Raw genomic sequence first — 23,963 nt, 5'->3', positions numbered from 1 at the left:
CTACGTCTCATGAAAAACGGAAGATGACTCAAAGAGCGCAAAATCGAAAGCCCTAGACTAGAGATCATTCCCTGAACCACTGCACCCTCATCAAGGAACAGACAGCGTGTCCTGCTAGGTTTAGCCAGTGATGCCTCCCAATCCCCTCCCCTTTGAATGGATCTCTGTGCTACCACTGCCAGTTGAGTGTTTGCAGGACAGGTAACTGGTCACTTCAAGTCACACACCTTCGGGTTAAGAGCAACCATTCATATGGAACTGTGCTCAACGAGCCTATGTGAACCTACACCTGATACACACGACAAGATCCTGGATTTTTAGCCAACAGCATTATAAAATGAGATTTTGGGGAGACAGACTATGAGTAGTTTGCACATGGAAGCTATGTGAACTGTGGCCATAAAGTGGGCAATACCATACTGTTATCTTCCAAAGATGACCACAGTAACGTGTCACATCCCACAGACTCATCTGCAGTATGCCCTTGCAACGTTTTCACCAGAGGGAGACTACTTCTCCACTCCCTGGACCCTTCACGGGCCCTGTGACTGCTCTGACTGACTGCGCTGGCGCCGGGAGCAGCACTGCTGAGCGTCCCCTTGGAGGCATAACCACCCCCACTAGAACCCCTGGTCTACAGTCTTAAAATTTTTTCAGTACAATATTTATTATTTCTATCTGAAAATCTTCATCCACATCACCTAGGCTGATAGTTTTCATTAGAAATTCTCTGATATGTGTATAAGCTGCAAGATTTATTGAAAACTCTGACAAACTTAAGATATTTATAAAGCTTTATTTTATTCTCAGTGTTTCAAGATCTGTCTCCGCCTGATAAAGGCATTCCTACATTTGTTGCATTCTTTGTCTCTTCCAATGATTTGATTTTTCCGTCAAATGACTGGGGGTGAAGGATGACAACACAGGTTCCATCCTGTGTGAATTTTCCACACAAGGACTGGTAATTTCTTCCCACAGTCTATCCCAAATTCATAAAATGAACTGGCCACAATGGACTAGTAGTGTTGTAAGGGCCCAACAGTGAATATTCCTCACTCAGGTAAAACACAAATAGAAGCTTCTGGTAGAGTTGGGGAAATCTCCACTCTCCATTATCAGTCCTTTCTGTCTTAAGTCCAGTTGCCATCTGCAATGTGTGGCTCCCAAGGCAAACCTGGGAGTAATTTGCGTTACAAGACCACAGGGCATAAAAAAAAATCAGCAGAAATGCATGGAAATTTTTTTGTGGCCTGGCCTGGAAGTAATGTTGATAAATATGTTCAAATTCTCCTGTCCAGAGTTCAGTTACACAGCCCCACCCACAGTAAAGGAAGGCTGAGAAATGCAGGCTGTGTCCCCAAAAGAAAAAGATAGTGAGTTTGGGCAAACATAAAGCCAGTCTCAGCCACACATGATTTCTCCCCTGTGTGAGTTCTCTGATGTTTGCTGAGGTGTGATTTCTGGCAAAAGGTTTTCCCACAATCATCACATTCATAGGGTTTCTCTCCTGTGTGAGTTCTCTGATGTACAGTGAGGGCTGACCTCTGATGGAAAGTCTTCCAGCATTCTTTACATCCATAGGGTTTCTCCCCTGTGTGAGTTCTCCGATGTCTATCGAGGGTTGATTTCTCACCAAAGGTTCTCTGACATTTGTCACATTTACAAGGTTTTTCATCTGTGTGAGTCCTCAGGTGTACAGTGAGTTTTGACTTCTGGTAGGAAGTTTTCCCACATTCTTCACACACATGGGGTTTCCCTCCTGTGTGACACCTCAGATGTATAGTGAGCTTTGGCTTCACACAGAAGGATTTCCCACATTCATTGTATCTGTAAGGTTTGTCTCTTGTGTGAGTTCTCTAATGTACAGCAAGGGCTGACTGATGGCAAAAGGAATTCTCACATTCTTTACATGCATAAGGTCTCTCTCCTGTGTGAGTTCTCTGATGTGCAGTGAGTACTGACTTCTTACGGAAGTTTTACCACAATCATTGCATTCATGAGGGGTATCCCTGTTGTGAATCCTTTGATGTGCAGTGAGGGCTGACTTCTGGCAGGATTTCCCACATTTGTTACATTCAAAGGGATCTTCCCCTGTGTGGATTCTCCAGTGAACAGTTAGGTCTGATTTACAGCAGAAGGGTTTCTCACACTCATCACATGCATAGTGTTTCTCCCCAATAGGAGTTCTCTGATGTTCTCTAAGGACTATTTTACTGATGATGAAGGTTCTCTCACATTCACTACATTTATACAGTTTCTCTCCTGTGTGTATCTTCTGATGTCTGGTGAGATTTGACCTTTTATAAAGTTTTACCACATATTTTACATGCAAAAGTTTTCTCTCCTAACTGAATTCTCTGGAGCTGAATGAGGTGTAATTTCTTGCTGAAATTCTTCCCATTTTGATTACATGGGTGCTGTTGCTCCTGGAAATCAGCTCTGTGAAGATTCAATGGTGTTTCTTTCTGACAAAAGGTCCTCCCCATGTGAGGTCTCCCTTGGGCAATGAGAGCTGACCCATCACGGGCTCCCCAGCATTCACTATGTTTGTAAGCCGTGACTTCCACAGGGGCCCTCCTGTGTGTAAGGAGTACTGCCTCCTTCCTGAAACCTTTCCCTTGTCTGTTACACTCAAAAGGCTGCTGCAAAGTTTGACTCTTCTGCTGACAATGAGAACACTCAACATCTCTGAGGAAACTCCCAGTTCCATCACTGTCCTCTGGTTTCTCTCCAGCATGTGTCTCCTCAGGCTCACTAGGGCGAAACATGCTCTCACACACATTCAGCTCCTCTGGTTTCATTCCTGAGGAGTTTCCATCACCTACAAGCAGTCCTGAAATATGGGTTGAACTCAAATTAAAGGCTCTTCCCAAGTCACTTGTCCTCTTAGTTGATGTTTTGTTGCTGGTGATTACAATTTGCCACAAAGGTCTGCCATGATTTTCCTGGCTGGTCTCAGTCAGGTCACCCATTATGTGGACACCTAGAAGGAGATAAAAATGATCACAGACATACCTGTGAACCACATCTAAGTACTTCTTCTGGGATGATCTTGTAAAGGTAAGGAAGTTTCTTTCCATCCTAGTGGAATAAGATTTTTTAAAAGTCAGTAATGGATACTGACTTTATAAGTATATGATTTTTCTCCTTAGTGAATTAATCTAACAAACTACTAGGTTTTCTAATATCAAATCATCGGGGTTTTTTCTTTTCTTTTTTTGCTTAAATTTCTTCCTTCTTTTTAAATCATAAGAAGTATTTGATCAAAATATTCACTCACTCTCTAGATGTAGATTTCAGCTGAGAGCTTTTCATCTACCATTTGTTTCCTGTCTATTTTCTCTACCTTTTTTCTTCTAATTGTGTGTAACTTGTGCCAGCCCTTTTCTGATCACTGAGCTTTGAAGATGGCATGATTTTCCTGGGTCAGCTACTCATAGGATGTGGGAGAGGGCCATGTGCCTGTCACCTAGACAAGAATACTGCTTAGGAACAAGGATTTCACACCTATGTTTGTTTACTTTTTACTGCTCTCTGGGGAACAGCTATAGGAACCGGTGGATTTTTCAAAGGCTTAATTGATCTCTTCTCCACACCAGAAAAGGGAGCTATCTCTAAATTTCTAACTTAACAATACATCCTTGGCTTCTCAGAACGCTAACAGGTTCAGGAAACTCTAGTTCATTACTTTGTGCAACTGCTTCCTGCTGGTCTGAAGGATTTAAGTTTACAACCCAGGCTGTGCCCACCAACTTCAAAAAGCTTTTTTCTGGTTCCTTCTGAGATCAACAGGCTGGGCTTTTCACCTCATTTCATGGAACCAGTGATATTACTTGATAATTGACTGCTTCTGAAGACATTTACTTCACTGTACTTTATAGTTTCAGCTGTCCCCTAGTTATACTGAAACTGGAGTCCTATCTGTATTTCTCATTCTTTCCTTTTTTTTTTTTTTAAACAATGATTGTAGCCCCCCAGATGTGTGAACAAAGGAATGAGCCTTGGGCTGGAATGGTAAACAAGTTATAAAAAGCTGCAGACTCAGAGGTGAGAAGGCTGGTTAGCCAATCATGGGTAAGATCCCCGGCGGGGGGCAACCTAACACAGGCACAGCCGCCTGAGTCAGAAAGAATGTCGTCAAGCAGCTATTTTCTTATATGTTCCACCCTGATAAGATGTAAGGCTCACTGGCTCCATGATGAGCATAATCTATCAAAAATATCAGAGGATCTTAAAATCCTGACCTTAAAACAATCTGTGCGTCTAGGGAGTCATAAAATGTCATACCATAGTTAAACATTTTCCATATTGTTCTCTTTTGCTTTATAAGCCTGTGTAGCTTAATAAACTTTTAGAGTAGCCATCAGCTCTCTCCGCATACTCTGTGTGTGTGTGTGTGTGTGTACACTGATATTGCAATGCCAACAGTGATCTTCACAAGAGAAGGTAAAAATGTTAATTTCAAACTCCACTCCAAGGTTTGAGCTCCCCCAGCTTGAAACTGTTAGTTTTATTGGCTGTGGACCCAAATCTCTACTTTTTCCTCCCATGTCAGAGATCACCACTTTCCATGGTAAACAATCTACTGGGGCCTCCTCAGCTTCATGATTCGTGATGTCAAGGTTCACAAGGCTTGCACTTGGACCCCTGCTCTCATGTTCTTAATAGGTCCCTAGGCAACCTCCTCTAACCCTAACAGTTTAGACTTAATGATTTCCTAATTGCCATCTCCAGTAGTGATATCCACTCTCTACTCCAGATCTTATGTAAGTTACATGCCAAAATGGAATATAGTCATCTCAGACATAAGCTCTACCAATATAAACACTTAAGAATCTCCCCTAAATGTGGCTTCTGAGCACCCTTCTGAGAACAATACACTCTATTTTTTTCTCTCTCATCTTGGTTCAATCTTTTTGTGGCTCTTATTTGACTATTAAACATGTATATTTGTTTCATTTTTCTCTTTCAACAAAATAAGAACATTTCTTTCATTACTGCTGTTATCCAAACAGCTACAGATATTCCCAGTGCCTAAAACTTCCCAATTAACATATTAAAAGAATACATGGATGTATGAATAAATGCCCAAAAGAAAACAGTCTGTGAGAATGGACAAAAAGAAGGCCTAATGAGAATCTAGAGAAAGAGACTAACCAAGAAAAATTCCAAGAGGCAGGAAGGCACTGGGTTTTTGTAAATCTGAGAAAATATTCAGCAATTAACAGAAAAGGGAGGCTTACAAGTGAGAGTCGTACCTGGATACTGGACAAGGCTTGAGTCTGATATATGCAGACAAACTGTCTGAAGGCATGGACTCGGGAAACCACTGATTGAAAACAGCTGAGCATGGCCAACATCGGCTGTGCTCTCCTCTCCCCAGCCTCCCTGCCTGGGATGCACTAACTGACCTGGGGAACTCTAGTCTGGGGGCTCTTTTACAGTCCATGGCTCTGCTCCTTGCTCCAACTTGATGAGCACCTCAGGCTTGGTAATGCAGAGCCCTGCTGATGAGACATAATGTAGGGTTTTTCCAAACTGCTTAAGTTTCATGGGCTTTGAAGAATGGCAATAGCACAACTCTTGAAGGGTCAATCTGAATCCCTGACCAGAGGGGTGAACACACATTCTTCTTGGCCTGGAATCTTGAACCTAAGCATCACTTAATTTTATAAACAACTGCACCTTTACCAAGGAAGGAAAAGGTGCATGCACTTGGCAGTTACCAGGGGAGTTCTGCTCACCCAGTGACACCAGGCTACTGCAGGTCTCCAGCATCACATCCCTGTACAGCGTCCTCTGAGTATCATCCAGGTCCTGCCACTCCTCCCAGGTGAAGGTTGGAGACAGATCCTCAAATGACACCAGCCCTTTTAACAGCAAATTTCTCCTCAATTCACAGCATCGGCCTGGGTCAGCAGAACAGGAAACCTGGGAATTCAGTCTTTTGTGTGTGTTTTATCTTACATAGGCTACACCATGCTTTGTGCTCTATATTGTGGGCCAGGAAGAAATCACCATAGGAATATCCTATGTCTGTGTCAATTCATTAGTTCCTAAAAGTACTACTATACCTTCCCTTAGAAATCTGAAAGGGTCCTTGCTGCTACAGATAAAAGGAGCGTGTGACCTGGTATGGAGACAAAAGTACAAATTCTTGCCTGTGTGTGAGATGAACTAGGTTACACACATGTTTAAGGCAGGGGGGTATGAAAGGAGACAAAGAATAGCTGTGCTTTGTGCTATCAGGCTGCACTTCACTGAAGAGCCAAATATGTGAGCTGTTCAACGTGAACCACATGTTCTTGTGAACATGAGGCAAGAGCAGAAGTCGAGCCGCAAGGGCATGAAGAGCAGATGCCGCACGAATGGAGGCACCAGCAGCACCACGTCCACGAAGGGGCTCCCAGGCTTCGGTGACAGATAAAGACAGTAACGGTATTCAAGGAACTGATTATAATGGTATTCTGCATTTAAGTATGTGATCTAATTCCATCAATAAAAAATCTTCTGGGCTCACCATTTTTCTAAAAAAAAGTACGTACACATGCATCCTTGTATTTCCTTTCTACATCCCAAAGAGCTGCTTATAACCACTCAGGGTGAATGCATCCCACTTTCTCACCAGCTAGGTAGATACTGGCACTGTAAGTTGAACTTGGGAGAAAAGGACAAGGAAGCAGATGGGAAGAAGCAGCAAAGATCTTGGACGTATCACCTTTGAAATTTCTGTGGTTAAAGATGTGAAGATGTCCAACTGGCAACTGGATATATGATCCAGAGCTCAGGAGAGAGAAACAGGCTCAATATGAGATTTCGGAAACAGCCACATTCTAGTGGTAGCTGAAGCCATCAGAGTGAATGAAACTGCTTAAGGAGAACCTGAAAGACTGAAAGGAGAAAAGGAACCAGGATGGTGTTTCAGAAAACATTACCATTTACTGACGGGGAAAGAGAAACAAACCATGACAACAGAGAAGAAACTTTTAAAGATGATTCTAGGAATAGAGCAAACCTCAATATTAAGAAGTCTGTTAATATATTTCAACATATTCATATTTCTGTGGAGAAAATTCTACAATCATCCACATCAACACTGAGCAGGGATCTACAAAATACCCTCCCAATTGTAACAAAACCCTTTAACAAAGGAGGGTTCAGGGGATTCTTCCTTAAAATGATAAAACGTCTATGTCTTACTCTGAAAGTCAGCATCATGCTTAATCAGGAAACACTGGGGGATAAGGAAGCCGCATCACCATAGTTATAAAACAATTTGAGTGGTAACAGTCCACACAATAGAAGAGACAGTAATGAAAATGATCATTATCTGCAAATAATCCATACCTAGAAAACCCAAGAGAATCATGTGAAAATAGTGTTATATAAGAAAATTCTATAAATTAGCAGAGTATAAGCATAATGCGTAAAAATCTCATTTATACAAAAACGCTTTTACTGTAACAACAACAAGCAAACACCTATCAATACATTTAATAAAAAACACACAAAACTATGTGAGGGGTGAAAAACCTGAAGGACACAAAAGAACTTAATAAATGAAAAAACATACCATATTCATGGACAGGAAGAGGCTACATCATAAAGGTATCAATTCTCCCTGAGTCAGTAAATTAGTGTAACATTATCCTAATAAACAACACATTCTTAGATTTAGCCAAAAGGTGTCTGGAACTGAACTATTTTAGCAACTCCAGAAAAACCTTATTAAGCAAGTTCTTTTTTAGCACCAGGTAACGGTCACCACTGCAGATGCATGAAGCATTTATTTCCCAATGGGCGGTGAAACACTATCACTCCATCATCTATGTGACAATGAGGACACTGTTTCATATTTCTGTGTCCGTAAGTTCTCATGTCCCAAGAGGATGCAGCATGCTTTCTTCTGAGGGTCCATTCCGATCAGGTAACAACTGTATCTGTGACTGCACTTACCTTGGATGACTCTAAGCTCATATTACCTGCCTATCCACATGCCACCTTCATTTTGTTTATGTATATTGCCCTGAAGCTAAATTTTACTTTTCCATTTTAGTTTAAGGACCCTCATAAAGCTCATACAGCAAAATACAAAATAAGCTGAAGGAAAAAAAAATCAGCTCACCTGAGATGTATTCATTTCCTGCTGCTCTTAGAGATGCACAGAGGAGTCTAGAAATAGAGCTGGGAGAGAAGGCAAATGGAGCGGTGTCATCAAAGAACTAGTGTGGCTTGCTCTTAGATTCTCCTGCTAAAGCTCTGTAACAGTAACTAGAAAAGACCAGATAGACTGGGGTGGGGGTGGGGTGAGGAGATGGCCAGTGTGCCTCCTGTGGGACAAAAATATTTACACCTTGAGAAGGGGCAGGAAAGACCCTATTGAAGGAGCACCCACAGGTCTATTAGTTTGTAGAAGTAAGATCCACAATTTATCCTTAAGTTAATGAAAGCACATGTTTCTTACTGATTTATCAACAGTTAATGGTAAAAATCAATTTAAACTTTTAAAGATGCTTAAATAACAGTTGTTTATTTAAACAATGGTTACTTCCCCCTAATTATTTCCCTGTGAAGTTCCCAATGACAATGACGTGTGTCTCGCCATTTAACTTGCTCCTGCCAAAGGACATACGATGCAAACATAGGATAAAAAGCACTTGTCAATTAGAGCCTGCCTTCTGGGAACACTGTCATCTTGTGAAGAAACCTGGGGCTAGCCTGTGAGGGACAGGCAGTTTAGCCAACAGCCAGCACAAGCCCCTGAAGAAGTAAAGGAAGTCATCTTCAACCAACCAGCCTCAGTCAGGGCACCAAGTGGCACCAGGCGGCTACAGCCTCATGTGTGACCCAGACAGCCCTGGCACAGGAACTGACCAACTAAACCGAGCCCAGAAAGCTGGAACATAGACCTCTGAGCATATTTCTTTTTACTGTTTTTTTTTTTTTTTAAGCCAGTGAATTTAGGTTGGTTCATCACAGAGTAAAATATTTTTAACAAAATGACATGGGGGAGAAAGTCTTGAGTTACATTATGTGCCACACACAATCAACAGAACTTCACAACCACATGTAGAACTTCTGAAAAGCATAACAAATGCCAACTGGGTGCCTTCAGTAAGGTTGCTGGAACTAACAGATCATGCCAATTGTACAAAGCAACAGTGTGCAGATCAGAAAACTGTTTTAACTTTTTTACATTATAACACGAGTCTTTTAAACACATGGCGACATGTGCTGCGTTTTATTCACATTTTAAAAAATCAGTTTGAAGCCAGAGTGAAATGTGATTCACTCTAATTTTCCTATTTTAAACAGTGGAAAATAGGCTTCTGTTACTGTGCTGTAGAAGATACGATTATCAAGAACAGATTTCTGATGTGAAGTGGGAACCACTTGTTTTATTAGTCCCTGGAATTCACATAATGCACAAAAAGCACTAGGGAGAATAGGATAGGCATGTTAAGGCAAGGTCTTCTAAAAAAAGTTTCTTTTGAATTGACTGTATTTTTCAAAAATAAGCTCGTGTTTTGGCTTAACTGTGGCAGAGTGGATAATACTATCCAAAAGTCAAGATGCCTGATGTATATAGTAAAATCATGTGAACCTGGCAAATTACTTATATCCTCAAATCTCCCCTCGCCCCCCCCCCACCCCCAATCTTTCTTACAAGGGAGAAATACGACCAGGAAGAGGAAGCATCAGCACACCTCTATATATAGTGATATCTGATACCACCCGGTTTGAGAGAGATCAGGTAACAGAAACGACGTGGTGGGGGGTGTGAAGGAATGGGATCGATTATGAAGCACTGTAGACAGATTCTCTCAGCCGTGACAGGTCCCTCCACTCCCTCTGACCCGAGACCATTCCCTCAGGACCTCTCCAATAAGTCCCATTTCCTTAGGCCTTTCTTTGCCCACCCCTTCTCAGCCTAGCTCAGGTCGTCTTCTACAAATCAGTCCAAACCTTCCAATATCGCCCCGTCTTTGACAACTTCTGGAGGAGGTAGCACCAACCCCAATCTCAGTCACTCTGGGCAGAAGCATCAACAATTGCCTGGCCACTTAAACTTAGGATCTCTTCCTTTCTGGGACTGTTCTGCCTCTGATCCGAAGCGCAGGCGAGAGGGTTCAAGTCACAAAGTTGTCTCTCGGGTAGGATTCTGTCCATGGGGCGTCTCCTCTTCACTCATCATAACAGCTACCTTGTTACAAAGAAAACGGTACGGTCATCCAGAGCCCGACCATCTCCCCTGGCACTACGGTCCCTGGAAACCAGGTCTTGTATAAACTGTAAACGCAAATCAAGAGCGCTAAGCAGGCCGCACAGCGCAGGAAGGGACCTGACCCTTGCCCTGCTAACGAGACTCCACGAGACCCCGCAAACACAACTGCCACCCTGTGAGACTCGGTCCGCATACCCTTCACAGTGACTTCTCCAGGAATCGGGGGCATCTCGCTAGTCCTTCGGGCGCCGGCGTTTCCGAGGTTGACGACGTCGCCCGGGACGCGCCAGGGGCAGAGCTGGCCCGTGCACGCTGCCCGCACCCCCGCCCCGGCCTCGCCGTCACCCTGGACCCACCACCCAGCTCGCGAAGCCTCTGGAGGCAGTTGTCCAGCCGTCGGCAGCGCACCTTCTCTCATCGAGCGGCGCTCAGCCAGCCGAGCCGGCCCTGCCCAGCGCCGGCCCGCGAATCCTGATGCTGCACTCGCGCCCCGGGCCAGCACCAGGTCCGCCGCTCGCACCCGCCGACCCTTCCCCTCCCACCAAGCGGAGCAACCCCCACGCCCGCCCGGCGTCCCCGAGCGCCGGAGCCCCGCCCACGCTCGCACCCACCTTCCCGGACGCAGACCCCGGCCCCGTGCTCGTGGGAAACCCGGAAGTTCCGAGTGGAAGACGACCTGTGGGCGGGGCCGCGCGCGCGCAGAAGGAACCCGGGAGACTCCTTCCCAGAGTCCCATGCGTCAAGGCGTCCTCGCGAGGCGGGAGTTTGGTTCTCGCGGGAGTTTGATCCCCACGGGCGTATGGCCGCCGCGGCCGTCGTGGCGTCGTGTTCTTCCGCGGGCGTGGGCCCCGCTGCCTGGGACCCGGCTGTGGTGGGGCCGTGCCTGGCCCCACGTGCAGCCTCCTGGGTGCGGCGCCGCGTCACGTGGGCTCTGACGGAGGGGAGGGGCGTCGTGGGACGGTGGGGACTTATGTGGCCGAGCTGCGATGACATTAGGGGTCAGCTTTCCCGTTTTTATTTCCCAGAACGGATTTGCGGTTATAGAACCGAGGGTTGGTTTTTTTTCAACTGGTGTATACTGTAGTATGAATGTGAAACATAAGTGTCCGCGATTTGTTAGACTACGTAACCATCACGGGAAATTGGCGTTTTTACCATGTATCCCCGGTGTGCGATGGGGAGCCATTGTTGAACGGAAACCACGCGGAAGAGGGAACAGACGAGGCTCCTCGTGCGTGCCCCGAGGGGCCACAGCGGAGCTGACGCAGGTGCCTGCAGGGTGGGGCGGGACCTGAGCGCTCGCCTGCATTACAGCCTGTCCTTGAAGTGCTGTCGGTGTCTGGGTTAAGACCGAATTGGTCACTTCGGAGCACCAAGAGTGGGGGTTTGGTACCTCTGCGGGTCTTACCACACAAGGGGAAGATCTGGAAGGGAGGGGAGCTGTTGCTCACAAGGGCTGCAGAGAAAGTCATGTCAGGAACCTACATTTGTCTGTGACTCTCGGACTGTTACCTGGGTTACGTGCTTACAGGAAGAGCTGTTTCATTTTGCGGTTGTAGCAGGCCCCTTTGATCACACAGAGTGGACGCTGAGGCAGCAATAACATGGAGTAGTTTAAACTCCTGACAGCAGCCCTCCTTGAACCTGTTAAAAAGATGCTGATTCTTATCCACTAAAATAATGTCTAAGCCATCAGTAGATGACAGTCCACTGTTGGAAAGCCTGCTCTAGTTTATGTGCAAGAATAAAGTAGTTGGATCATTGGGTGAGTGAAAATTTACACTTCCAGTGTCTGGTAATGACCTGCCTAGAAATCCCAAAGGTGTATTCATTCACTAATCTACTCATCATATCTTTACTTCTTTATTTTTCTGCGAGATGGACTTGAATGGGGCCTTCTCGTCCCTGGTTTCTGCCACACATTAAGCAGGGACTTCAACACAGGCTTATCAGAGCTCCTGCTGCCGCGCACGGGGATAGACCTGACTTACGTGACTGTGTTCGTGTGCACTTCATTGGCAGGAGTGGGGACTGACTGGCCCTGTCACCTATGTGACCTATCTCTGGTTTTCCCTTTTCCTAAAATACTACCTACTCTGTTGAAATTCATGTACTTTTTCTCATCCTGCAGTTGCCCCTCAGTAACTGCATTGCACTGAGGGACCTCAGCCTTTACTTCCCATTCCCTTCTCTCAGACTCTGGGACCCCTAGCCCTCCTTCAGTGCCCTGGATCTAACTCTTCTCCCTTAAACACCTTTTGGTGTGCTATTTGGAGATCCTTTAAATCCAGAATGATTGACAGGAATTTGGGGAGAGGGGAAGTCAGCACCTGACGCTCATCCCTCTGGGATAGGGAATGTCATCTCCTTTCTCTGTAGCCTCAGTCATCTCATCCATAAAAACAGAGACAGTAATACACATGTGAATATGTGATCCTCACCCTGAGCCTACCTCTAATAACATACAGGCCAGTAAGGGCAACCTCTTCCTCCATGTGTGAATCTAAAGTCCTCAGGGCCAAGGAGAGGAGATCAGGAATAAGACCAAGGTACTCCCAAATCGGGCCATGGAGACAGCTGTGCCCTGCAAAGGTAGGCCTCAGGGTTACATTGCAAGAAGAAGAGAATAAATTTGCTGGAACCAAGGCACTAAACTGATACTATGAGGTAGTGAGAGCTCATGTCCCTTCCCAGGAATTGTTTCTTTACTGTTTTTCAGTTGGCTTGGGGTCTGTTCACACACACACACACACACCTGTGTTAAGATAGATACTCACTCAACATCCCTAAAGTCCTTTTTTGAGTGTCTGATATGTGGCAGGCTCTGTCTGGGCATAAGGGACAGAGATGATCTGTGCTTCTAAGGTGTCCTGAGTGTCCATGGTGGCAGTTGTCATTCTAAATATCAGCCAATTAATGCATCATCTTTACCACTAGACTGTGAGCCATTTGGGGATTTGTGAGTCTCAGTCAGGGCTAGGTTGCCTGGCAGGTGCTCAGTGAACACTAGTCAGTTAACAAAAGAAAGATAAACACTCCATTTATATGCCCTGTGATGGAAAACTAAGTCCAGAATAGCTTTTGGATGGGAGGCTGATGAGAACTAGAAGGTATGTCCACTCCTTACACGGAGGTCGGAGAAGACTGTCCACTCCTGTCCTGAGACTGTGGGTGACACCTGTGGTCCGAGGGTTGCACAACCAGCCCCGGTGTGAGGATAGGGAAAAGTCTGCCCTCACTGGACCTCCTCCAACTTGTTGAGAAAACTGTTGATGAAATCAGAGCACCTGTGATGAGGAGGTGTTCGGATACTTCCACAGGGCATGAAAATCCTGGTTCCCTAAGAAGGAACAAGACAACTTACTGTCCACTAGCCCTTGGACACTGCAAAATACAGTAGCAGTGACGTTGACTTTGAATTCTCTACTTTCCCAACTACCAGTTAGCCATGAAAGCAAAATGAAGACACTTTTGTGGGTATGAGGACTCAGAAAATACCTACACTCTCCCCCATATACTCTAAGGTGGCATTCCACAAACACAAGGGGAATATAAAGTAGGGGGCCCCATAGAAAGAGTGTGCCCAGTGTCCACTCTCTCCTCCCCTTGAGCACTGCAGGGGCCTTTCCTGCAGAGATAAACTGAGATCATCAAATCGAACCAACTTCTTTCACCCACAGAAAAGCCAGTACAGCCTCTACCATTCATTTGGCACAGCAACACTTCAAGGAAGTGGACATTTTTATCCTCTTTTTTAAAGATGAAGACATAGCACTCGGAGAGTTTGAATAACTTGCACAGATCACAGGTGTTAATTGGCGAAACAGACCCAGGTTGCCCGTGTGACACCGAATCAGGCCTTTCCACCCCCCATCACAACCCCACACCAGTGAGCTTGCTGCTGCCCCTCCCCTCAACCAGTGATGTCAGCCCCCATGTTCTGGAACAAGAAATGGAGGGGAACGGGGAAGAGGAAAAGTAAGCAGATGGGGGTAAGTGTAGGCAGGGTGCCCATGGTCTGGGTGGTGCTGCAGTGGAGGAACAGGGACTCGAGCACAGTGCATGGCCCAGCAGCCCCACCAGAAGGCCCATGTGAACAGAAGGTGGACAAGTCTGAAGCCGGGGAGAAACCTGTTGACAGGTGCTCAGGCTGGAGACATACTGTTGTCCTTTGAGGGCATTATCCAGGACTGGGCATTACCCCAGCCTGCGAAGTCAACCGTCTGACCCCACAGGGCACCCTCCAGGGCTTGGTGTCCCTCATCTCGATGATGGGATGGCAGCTGACAGGCAGCAGTTACGCAGACAGCTGGGGACAAGCCCACTCTGACTGGATCCAGAGGTGGAAGTTAGAAATGAAAACCATTCCTCCCCCACTGGCCGGTCATCCTCCCCCACCTTCCCCAAGATTTAAGGCTGCACATTTCCAGGCCACGTGCGGCTGTTGCGTGGGGTGACCCAGAGAAGACGGCCCAGGGCACGGGACTCACCTTCTTCCTCTTCTACAGTCATGTCATTCTTCCATCCTTTTTCTCTAAATTATTTCTCTTTATTTGAAGTTTAGCAAACCATTTTTTAGGCATTTGACAAATCTCAGGTGTACACGGTGTTTTAGGACTGGAGAGAGACAGGGCACTGCAGGACCCTTGTCTTCTCTGATACACATTCTGATGGGCACAGCGTGGTGGTTACACCCGGAATGTGCTGGGGCACAGACATGTGGGTGGGAAACCCTAGGGAGGAGGGGCTGGAAGGCTGGGGGTGTCTGCTGCTTTGGAGAAAGTAGCAGGTCCTTGGGAAGGTGACATTTCAACACAGTCTGAGAGAGCAGGAGTGCAGGCCAGGTGTCTATCTGCTGGAAGAGTGTCCCTTCAGAGAATCCTGCACAGGCCCTGTGACAGGAGGGTCCCTGGGGTGGGGGGCATGAGGTCAGCCGCTGAGGTGGGCGGATGGGGGCAGGAGAGCAGGAAAGGCAGGGTGGGCAGGACCTAGGAAGCCTCAGTTGCCATGGAAAGTCTCTGCCTTTTCCTGTGTGTGAGATGGAGCACCGCCTCCAGGGCCCTGCTTGCCCCTGCGGAGCACAAACAGAGTGGAAGGCGGCCACGGCAGCAGCAGAGGCAGGGAGCTGTGACATCTGGTGCAGAGAGACAGGTGCATCTGGACATCTTTCAAGGCAGAGTGAAGGGACATTCTGGTGGCTTGGATGTGATGTAAGGGAGACAGAGGAATCAAGGATGACTCCCTGCCTGTAGTCTGAGAGCTGTAGGAACAAGGTTGCCACCTCCTCACGTAGGAAGGTGGGGAGAGGGGAAGATGTGGGAGTACAGCTCTGGGCAGGTCAAGGGGAGGCATGTAGGTGCAGGTCAAGGGGAGGCATGCAGGTGCAGGTGCTCAGGGGCCCTTGCTAGCGGGTGCCAGGGCTGCAAACATTCTCTTCCATCTGCTGCTTTCTTAGAGAAATGGGAAGTGAGAACACCACCTGGGGTGGGATGGAAGGGGATGCTGTTGGAGGTTTGAAGGAGTGGAAGGCTGGAAAATGTCTCCTAGGACAGTGGGAGGAAGGCAGGAGGGGTGGCCCCGAGAGGCTGGGGACCAGTGAGCATGGTCACGTGTCTTCCCAAGCATGACCCTGCAGAGGAGCAGTCACGCAGGAAGAGTGGTCTCACAACCAAAGCAGGAATGGAGGAGAGGGAAGCAGGACTAGTGTCAAGGAAAGAGCAGGATGACTGAAGTGGAATTCCAGCTGGTGGGGAGAGCAATGTGCCTGCAGGCTTCCAGCTCCATGGACTGTCAGTTGCCTTGGGTCCCAGTGCTCACAGCAGCCCCTGTGCATTTCAGCAGAGACACCAAGGCAGCCTGTCTGGGAGAAGTGGAACTCCCTGAGGGCCCTGCAGAAACTTCTAGACCACAGGGAAGTCTGGGACATGTCTACGCAACCCTCTCTCTCCCTCACTCAGGTCATTCCATTGCCATCTGGGACCTCCCAACCTTCCTGATCCTCTCTGCTCTCATCACAGACCTTCCCCTAGTAAAGGGCGTTCCCAGATGTCCTTTATCCTTCCATCTGGGTCTGGTAGGCACTGGACTAATGCAGGGCAAGGACATGGAACCAATGGGCTGTAAGCCTCAGTGGAGTGGATATTGACCTAGAGGTACTGGAGGGGCAGCTGGAAAGCCACGTGGACAGGGGGCACTTGGAGGCTATGCTGATGCCCTGTGGTGGACATGCATCTGATGCAGCAGATGCGTCTCTGTTCATTACAATCGTGTGTCGGTGGAAATCAAAGCTGGAAGGGGTCCTCTCATGTGAGAGGTCATGAGAGGGGCTCCAGGAGCCCAGTGATGACTCAGGACCACACCACCAGTTAAGGATGGAGCCATTTGAAGGGGCTAGCCCTCGTGGTCTCTTTTTAAAGAGAATCAAATAAATGAAAAGTGAGACATTCTAGCACAACTGAGAGATGTCTGCTAAACTTCAGTGTCACTGCAATCCTCCACGTCCTCTGGGATAGTAAAGTGCAAGGAGCATCCAGCAATACCTGGAGTGAGGCATCTTACCCTGGAGAGAGAGGTGTGCATGTCCCAGTGTTCACCTGTAGGATATTCCTAGTGATGGGAAGAGAAGGTGGGCCAGGAGGGAGCAAAAGCCCAAGTTTGCCTCCTATTCTCCACACAGAAACAAATGACAAGGAAGTCTCATGAACTGCCAGGAGGAGACAGGAGAGACCCAACAGAGCCCCAGCATGGTCCTGGATGGGCCACTGTGACACTGCACTGTGTTTGGATGGTGGAACTCAGGACAGCATGCTGGTGTCCACTTCACTTTGGGCCCCTGGGGATGGGGTCCAGCTGTTTTGCTCTTGCCAAGGTCACTGGCCCGCTCACAGGCCCCCTCCACATCAGGACCCCACCCCTACCCCAGCCCCCTGCACCAACTCCTCCTGCAGCAGGGAAAGTGTGTCTTCTTTTCATCCCATCAGTGGCTGCTTTCTCATTTTAACGGATTATCAATAAGTTAAACAAGGTCCGTGCTTTAGGTTTATTGGCCTTTGTAATTCCTGAACTGTCTGTTACTTCTCTATTTTTGGTTGGAAAAATTGTCCATCTCTGGAGTCCAAGTTATGATGAAATATGAAACGCTTTCAAATAACAGTGCTTCTGCACTAGGAGCCCCCAGTGGACAAACCCCTTAGTGGCCCGGGTACAGGATGAGCATCCAGAACAAGGCTCTGTCTCTGAAAGGTGCCCTCCAACCTCATGCTGGCTCATGAACACAAGACCCCATGAGAAATCTTGGCATAATAGTTCTTTAATGTGTGGTTTACATCAGCAATTAGAATTTCTCAGCCTGGGCTTTCTAGCTTACCTGCTCTCCGACTTCAGCAGACCAGGCACCTGGTCAAGCAGACAAGTTTTAATGCTGAGTGTCAGCCGAGGGAGGCTGACGTGGGGTTCTAGGAGGTGAGCGGCCCAAATGAAAAAATGCACTAGGAGTTGCCATATCACTGGACAGACTTCAGCAGGAGACACCATGGGGTTAACAACACTTTATTGCCACAGGGAGGTGCACGCCTATGATGCACCTGTCCTGCTTTTTATCTGTTTTCTGCCAGCACACACGCAATCTGAGTTTCTTTGTTCGTTAGGCTTACAGAATATCTCTAGCACATGCGTACTTCCATTTTCTTTGTTCTAAATCTTACATAATTGACGCATGCGTACAGCAATTATTTACTGCATCTGCAAACATGCTGTGATCGTGGCCTTGGGTCCCACAGCCTTAACTCATCTCAAGTCCAGCTCACACTGAGTTTTCATCTGACGGGTGTTTTTCAGAGGCCTACTCTGTGCCGAATACCATTCCAGCCAAAAGGGGGGTCTGCTGGGCGTGGAGCAGAGAGATCGTGGCCCCAGGGTCTCCGTTCTGGAGTTTATTGGTTTTGAGGCTGTGTTCAGAGCTTTCCTGATTCTCTTTTGAGCACACAACAGTTCTGCAACGCAGCCACCCTTGTCCTTTCACAGAAGTTCAAGAGAGGCACAGAGATTAAGTGACTTTCCCAGGATTACACTGTTAGTAAATTTGGGAGTATGGGTTTGAGCCAAGACAGCTGCAGAGCTAGTGAGAAAATGCTGCTCTGAACCGACACAGCCACACCGGGTGGACTGGCAGTGGGCCTCAGACCCCCATTCCTCCATCCAAGGAGCAGAACTAGGTACATTTTCCAGGAAATCTGGGCCCTGCCCTTCTCCCTGGGTCAGTGCAGAATGAGGGAGACCGCCCTCCACTGGCACTTGGCAGCCCCTGGGCACCTGTGAGGGCTGGAGTGTGAAGGTCCCTCACTCTACTTTTCTGGACACTCTCAGAAGGTCAGGTCAGAGCGAAGAGGGACTCAGTGCACTTCCCTCCCTGCTCCCTTCCACCCAGATCAAACTCACATGGGCTGGGGGGAGGGTGTAGCTCAGTGGTAGAGCATGTACTTAGCATACATGAGGTCCTGGGTTCAATCCCCAGTCCCTCCATGTAAATAAATAAATAAACCTAATTACCTCCCTCCCCCCAAAAAACAGAACCAACCAAATATTTATATGGGCCACATTAGAACAAATTGCTGGTGATGCCCCCTGTGACCTCTTTCCAAATGAGTTGTTCAGGACGTCCGCCTCTGGCCACCCTGCGAAGTCTCAAGTCCAAACACAGGGCCTCGTGTGTGGTGTGGAGTACACTGTGTGGTCTGGGTTACTCTCTCATTTCTTCTTTTGCCTCCTTAGTTTGCGTGATGTTGTCATATTTGTTGCACTTTAAAATAACTAAAATAAATATTTGGTGGAACAAGTTTTTCATTCTATGACCTAAAACCACTGCCTTAGTCTTTTTTGCTTCTGGAAAACATCATTGGCATGATTAGGGACCTAACGTGAAAATTCAAAAAGAAATCTGTGTTCCTGTGTTTGTGACGCTGGCCACATGGTACACCATTCTCTTATAGATGAGAAGTGATGGGACGGCGCCTCTGCCCTGACCATGTGAGCTTTGTACATAAAAGTGTTCTTGGCAGCAAGAACAGTTATGAACTTTGAGAGGGGTTGCAAAATTGGAGCTGAAATCATTGATTTATAGATGGCGGAGAGTTGAAAGTCACTGAAATAAATCCAACAGATGTTGACCAGAAACTCATTAACAGGAGGCCACTTGTGAGGACCTGTGGGGAAGCACATGTGGAACATGGCCTTTCCCCAGGAGATCAAGGCACAGCGAGACAAAGGTCATTAAGGACCTGGAGGGGAGGTCACATCCCCTTTCGCAGATGTTAGGCAACTTCAGAGGAGAGGGTAGGATGAACAAACTGTACCTCCTTTTATTAAAACAGCATAATTGACACACCTGCTTAGAGCCCATTCTTTGTCCTGACACATCAAGAACACGCTGCTATCCTAGCACAGTCGCTGTGCCAGGCCATGTCCGTTGGCGGAGCCACGGCTGGACTCCTCCAGCTGCTGTTGCTGACCTTTGGGTCCTCTCGTCCAGCATGAGAGGAGCTTGCACCCTGTGAGCCCTAAGGGACGGTGGTGCAGGGCACCCTGCCCTAAATACCGAGAGGGCAGCACGGCTCACACACCAGCCCAGGCAGCTGTGGTGGTCCCCACAACAGCGTGAGGGTGTCTGGTGTGGCCGGGGTGGGTTGCAGCCCAGAGTCAGTGGGAGAAGGGCTTCCTGGCTGCTCTGGGGGCTCCTGGGTTTGAGAATGGGGCACATTCACTGGAGGCTGGGAGCAGGCAGCAGAGCCATCCTGTCCTGGGCGTGTCCCTGGGTCACCCACCAGAGGGAAGACGAGGGGTCCAGAAGATGGAGATGGTCCTTGGAAACACCTGCAGCCCCTCCAACCTGCTCCCTTTCACAGCCCCCAGTGGCCCTCCCCTCTGCTCCAGGCCATGGGTCTAACCCCTGGCTGGCACATGAGATAATGGGGGAGCTGTAAAAATCCCAGTCAAAGCCCCACCAGAGAGCCCAATTTCACAGATTTGCAGAAGACTCAGCATTGAGACCAGGGCTTCCCATGGTGTTAGGACTGGAGAGAGCACCCCAAGACCCACGGCTGGATCCTGTCTTTCGGTCACATGAACTGATCCACGACCTTTTATCTTTCACTGTCTGAGGAACTATGGATGGCATCTCCTTCTCTGGCCGCAAAGACCCCAAGGGGTGTTCCACCACTCTGGAGCCCTGAACGCCCACATCCCTCCCACCAACATAGCAGAAGTCTTGTCTCAGCTCATCCCGGAGACTGAGTATTGGACCCTCCAAACCGTGAAGAGCTTCCCTGAGGGGTCCTTCAGATGAAAGTCCAGAACTGGACACATCTTGACTCTTGCAATTCATTCCTGGGTCATAATGGACCCCAGTTCAGAGAAGCATGTGAGCAGTGTCCAGACGGGCCTGGTGTCCACCTGCAAAAGCATAAGGTGGACAGCAGAATGCCAGTCAGTTAACCCTCACTTTGAACTGTAGTTCCCAAGAGAAGTAATATGTAAGAACAGGCCATCAGGTCTTTGGGAAAGTGTTGGCAGAAAATTCACACTCAGTTGGTTGGCAGGTAGCTGGGGATTACAAGAGGGCCCAGGGTCATGTGGCCCCAACAGGTCCGCAGGCCATGATTGCCTGGTGGGTCTACCTCTGTGGCAGGCGCTTGCTGTAACCTCTTCCCATCAGGGCTCTCCAGGGTCAAGAATCAGCTTTCACCACCAGCTGGGTCTCCAAGGCCGTACAGGGGAGGGCCACAGGCTCAAGACTCTACCTGGGTTTGACTGTCAGGAGGCTTTATGCACTGCCTAGCGCTGCCTTCACCCCCACACACTCACATCTGCACACACTCCTGCTTCACATGGCAACACCTACACCAGTGCCTGCTGCATCTCACACTTACGTGCTTTATGTCAACGAACATGCAAATTTGACTCATCGTGCACACACACGTGCACATACACATGCTTGATTCACCACACATGTACACACACACGCACCTGTGTGCACACACATAACACGCACAGTCTTTGTCACGAAGATGGAGCAGGCTGTCTCATCAAAACCCTTGATTCTGATGCACAGTCAGCTCTGAGGCAGCAAATCCCCTCACCCCCCATTCCCTGTAGGAATGCCTGTGGTTTCTGAAACAGGCCCATCCTGGCACATCCCCCCATCTCTTTGGGGTAACTGAACTGCTTTCCTAGTTGGGTCACAGCACCTTGAAGATGGTTGGCTTTGCGCTGGGTGAGTCAGGAGGCTGGCAGTTTGCTTCCTCTCGTTGCAACCTTGTACAACCTCGAAAAGCTCTTCTTCAATTTAACAATACATTTTAAATTTTAGTAAATCCACCATAAGAGCAAGTGGCATACATCTTATAAAGTAACTCTCTAGTTACTAAAATATGTATCTTTGCTAATTTACAGAGGCCCAAGCACAGTTGATGCCTTGTTCCATGCAGGCCTGTCTGATACAGGGTGTTTCCTGAAGGCGAATCTGCAGAAAGACTAATGGCCCTGCAGGTGAGTGGATAGTTCCCTGGGGGTCAGGCTCCCCCTGGAGCCTCTCTTATGGACTCACACACTCTGTGAAGTGCTCTTCCCTCCACTACCTTCATGCACCGATTTTTCCTTATAACACTCCGAAAGGTATTTTTCTTCCATGTCTTAAAGGTACCTAGTTTCACCTTTTTACATAGAGGAGGACAGTACCATTAACTGAGGGCCTCCTTTACACATTTACTTCTTTGAACCTCCCATAACCCAGTGTGGTGGGAACCACACACTGAAATGATCAGGAAACTGCATGTCTGAGAATTAAGTTGCCAGCAGGTGGCAGAGTATTTACCTCCATGAAAGGATAACTGGAGTTGACTTTCTTTTGATTGTTGTAACTAAGATGTTTTATGTAATGCCCGTGGTAACCATCCAGAAAACATGTATAGGATATACACAGAAAAATGAAAGGAGAATAAAAGGATGTCACTACAAAAAAGAAAGGGCAACTAAACACAAAGGAATGAAGTAAGACAAGAAGGGAGGGAAAAACCGTAGAAGACACATAGAAAACATGAACAAAGTAGCAATAGTAAGTTCTTCTCTTTCAGGAGTTACTTCAAATGTAAACGGATTAAACTCCCCCATCAAAAGACATAGATGTGCTAAATGGATAAAGAAACAGATTCCAAATACATGTTGCCTACAAGATAATCCCTTTAGATCTAAGGACACACAAAGATTAAAAATGAAAGGATGGAAAAAGATATTCCATGCAAATAGTTTCCTAATATATTACAAAATAGGCATTACGTCCAAAATTGTTACGAGAGACAAAGAAGGACATTGTAGAGTGGTAAAGGAGTCGATTTGCCAAAAGATACAACATTTATAAATACATAGTCACCAACATCAGAGCTCCTGAATATGTGAAGCAAACATTGACAGAATTGAAGGGGGAATAAACAGACCGAAGGAGACTTTAACATCTCACTTTCAACAGCAGATGGAGCAACTAGACAGAAGATCAGTAAGTAAACAGAGGACTGGAACAGTGCTATAGAGCAATCGGATATAAGAGATGTAAACAGAACACTCCACCCAGAATACATATTATTCTCATGTGTGCATGGAACATTCCCCAGGACAGACTATATGTTAGATCACAACACAAATCTAAATAATTTTTAAAAGATTGAAATCATACAGCAGAAATATATTGAAATAATACAAAGTATTTTTCCAGTTGCATAGAATGAAACTGGAAATCAAAAACAGAAGGAAAACTGGAAAAATCCACAAATATATGTACATCACACACATACACAATGGAATATTATTCAGCTTTAAAATACAAGTAAATCATGACATTTGCAATAACACATATAAATCTAACCTGCTGGGGTGTTATCAGACCCTAACTGACCTGGGGGAGGGAAATGTCCAACTTCAGTCAGCTCTAGCCATCCCATCCCACCTAAGTGGGGAGGAAAACTGAGAAACACTTGTGAAGTTCATGATCCGGAGACATAGGCTCACTCAAGGACTGAGACCTGATCATGAGACTATAGAAGTTTTCCTCTTCCTCTACATCTCACCTCCACATCATGAAGACCCATTTACAGCAGTTCTTTTTACCTGGTACATCATGTCCAACTGTCAATAAAAAATTAAAATCACATCCAAAATCAAAAAACACAGTTTGGAGACACAGAGAAAGCATCAGAACCAGAGATGGCAGGGGTGGTGGGAGTATCAGACCAGGAATTTAAAACAGCTATGATTAATATTCTACAGCCTCTAATGAATAAAGTTGACAGAAGGGCAAGGTAAGCACAGAGATGGAAATCCTAAAAAAGAAATAAAGAGAAATGCTAGTGATAAAAAACAGTGAAACAGAAATTAAGAATGCCTTCGATGGGGTTATATTAGTAGACAGAACATGGCTGAAGTAAGAATCTATGAGCTAGAGGATATATCAATAGAATCCTCAAACACCAAAATGCGAAGACTGAAAAAAAAAAAAAGATATCCAAGGACTGTGGGACAACTACAGTTCAATCCCATGTTGTTCAAGTGTCAATTATAGAAATGAATATTATATATCATTTCTTCTGTATATATGTATGTATTGTTAAAAAGCAAAATTTAACTGAGTAAATTCAAAGATTTTATTTGCTTCATTAAATGATGCATGAATTGGACAGCATCTAATCTGGCAAAC

General features: G+C 46.8%; 1 protein-coding gene across 5 annotated transcripts; it reads right to left on the bottom strand.

Annotated features, from left to right (window-relative positions):
- Nucleotides 1–782: 782 nt before the first annotated feature.
- LOC116155649 (zinc finger protein 39) lies at nucleotides 783–10,896 on the bottom strand. 5 transcript variants are annotated; one of them, XM_064487806.1, is made up of 5 exons: nucleotides 10,837–10,896; nucleotides 9,967–10,204; nucleotides 8,126–8,184; nucleotides 5,745–5,909; nucleotides 783–2,983 (listed from the first exon to the last, which is right to left on the bottom strand). In XM_064487806.1, the coding sequence occupies exons 2-5, from the start codon at nucleotides 10,044–10,046 to the stop codon at nucleotides 2,301–2,303; spliced, it is 987 nt and encodes a 328-aa protein (XP_064343876.1). In that variant the 5' UTR covers nucleotides 10,047–10,204; nucleotides 10,837–10,896; the 3' UTR covers nucleotides 783–2,300. The 5 variants fall into 5 exon arrangements, 4 of the variants coding, with proteins under 4 accessions (XP_064343876.1, XP_064343877.1, XP_064343878.1 ...); XM_064487807.1 differs by having other exon boundaries at nucleotides 9,967–10,200; nucleotides 10,837–10,890; XM_064487808.1 differs by lacking the exon at nucleotides 10,837–10,896 and adding an exon at nucleotides 10,421–10,808.
- Between the last annotated feature and the right edge of the window lie 13,067 nt (nucleotides 10,897–23,963).

The sequence above is a fragment of the Camelus dromedarius genome, chromosome 8, assembly GCF_036321535.1.
Source record: "Camelus dromedarius isolate mCamDro1 chromosome 8, mCamDro1.pat, whole genome shotgun sequence".
NCBI lineage: Eukaryota > Metazoa > Chordata > Mammalia > Artiodactyla > Camelidae > Camelus > Camelus dromedarius.
Note: the sequence above shows the minus strand (reverse complement) of the source record. Positions and strands in the feature narration are given on the sequence as shown.

Coding starts and splice junctions, on each gene's coding strand:
- LOC116155649 (XM_064487806.1), bottom strand. CDS start 10,046: ATGCTTCTGCCCAGAGTGACTGAGATTGGGGTTGGTGCTACCTCCTCC. Junction 8,185..9,966: donor AGACGGGGCGATATTGGAAG/GTTTGGACTGAT, acceptor CTTCTCTCCCAG/CTCTATTTCTAGACTCCTCT. Junction 5,910..8,125: donor AGGAAATGAATACATCTCAG/GTGAGCTGATTT, acceptor CTGCTGACCCAG/GCCGATGCTGTGAATTGAGG.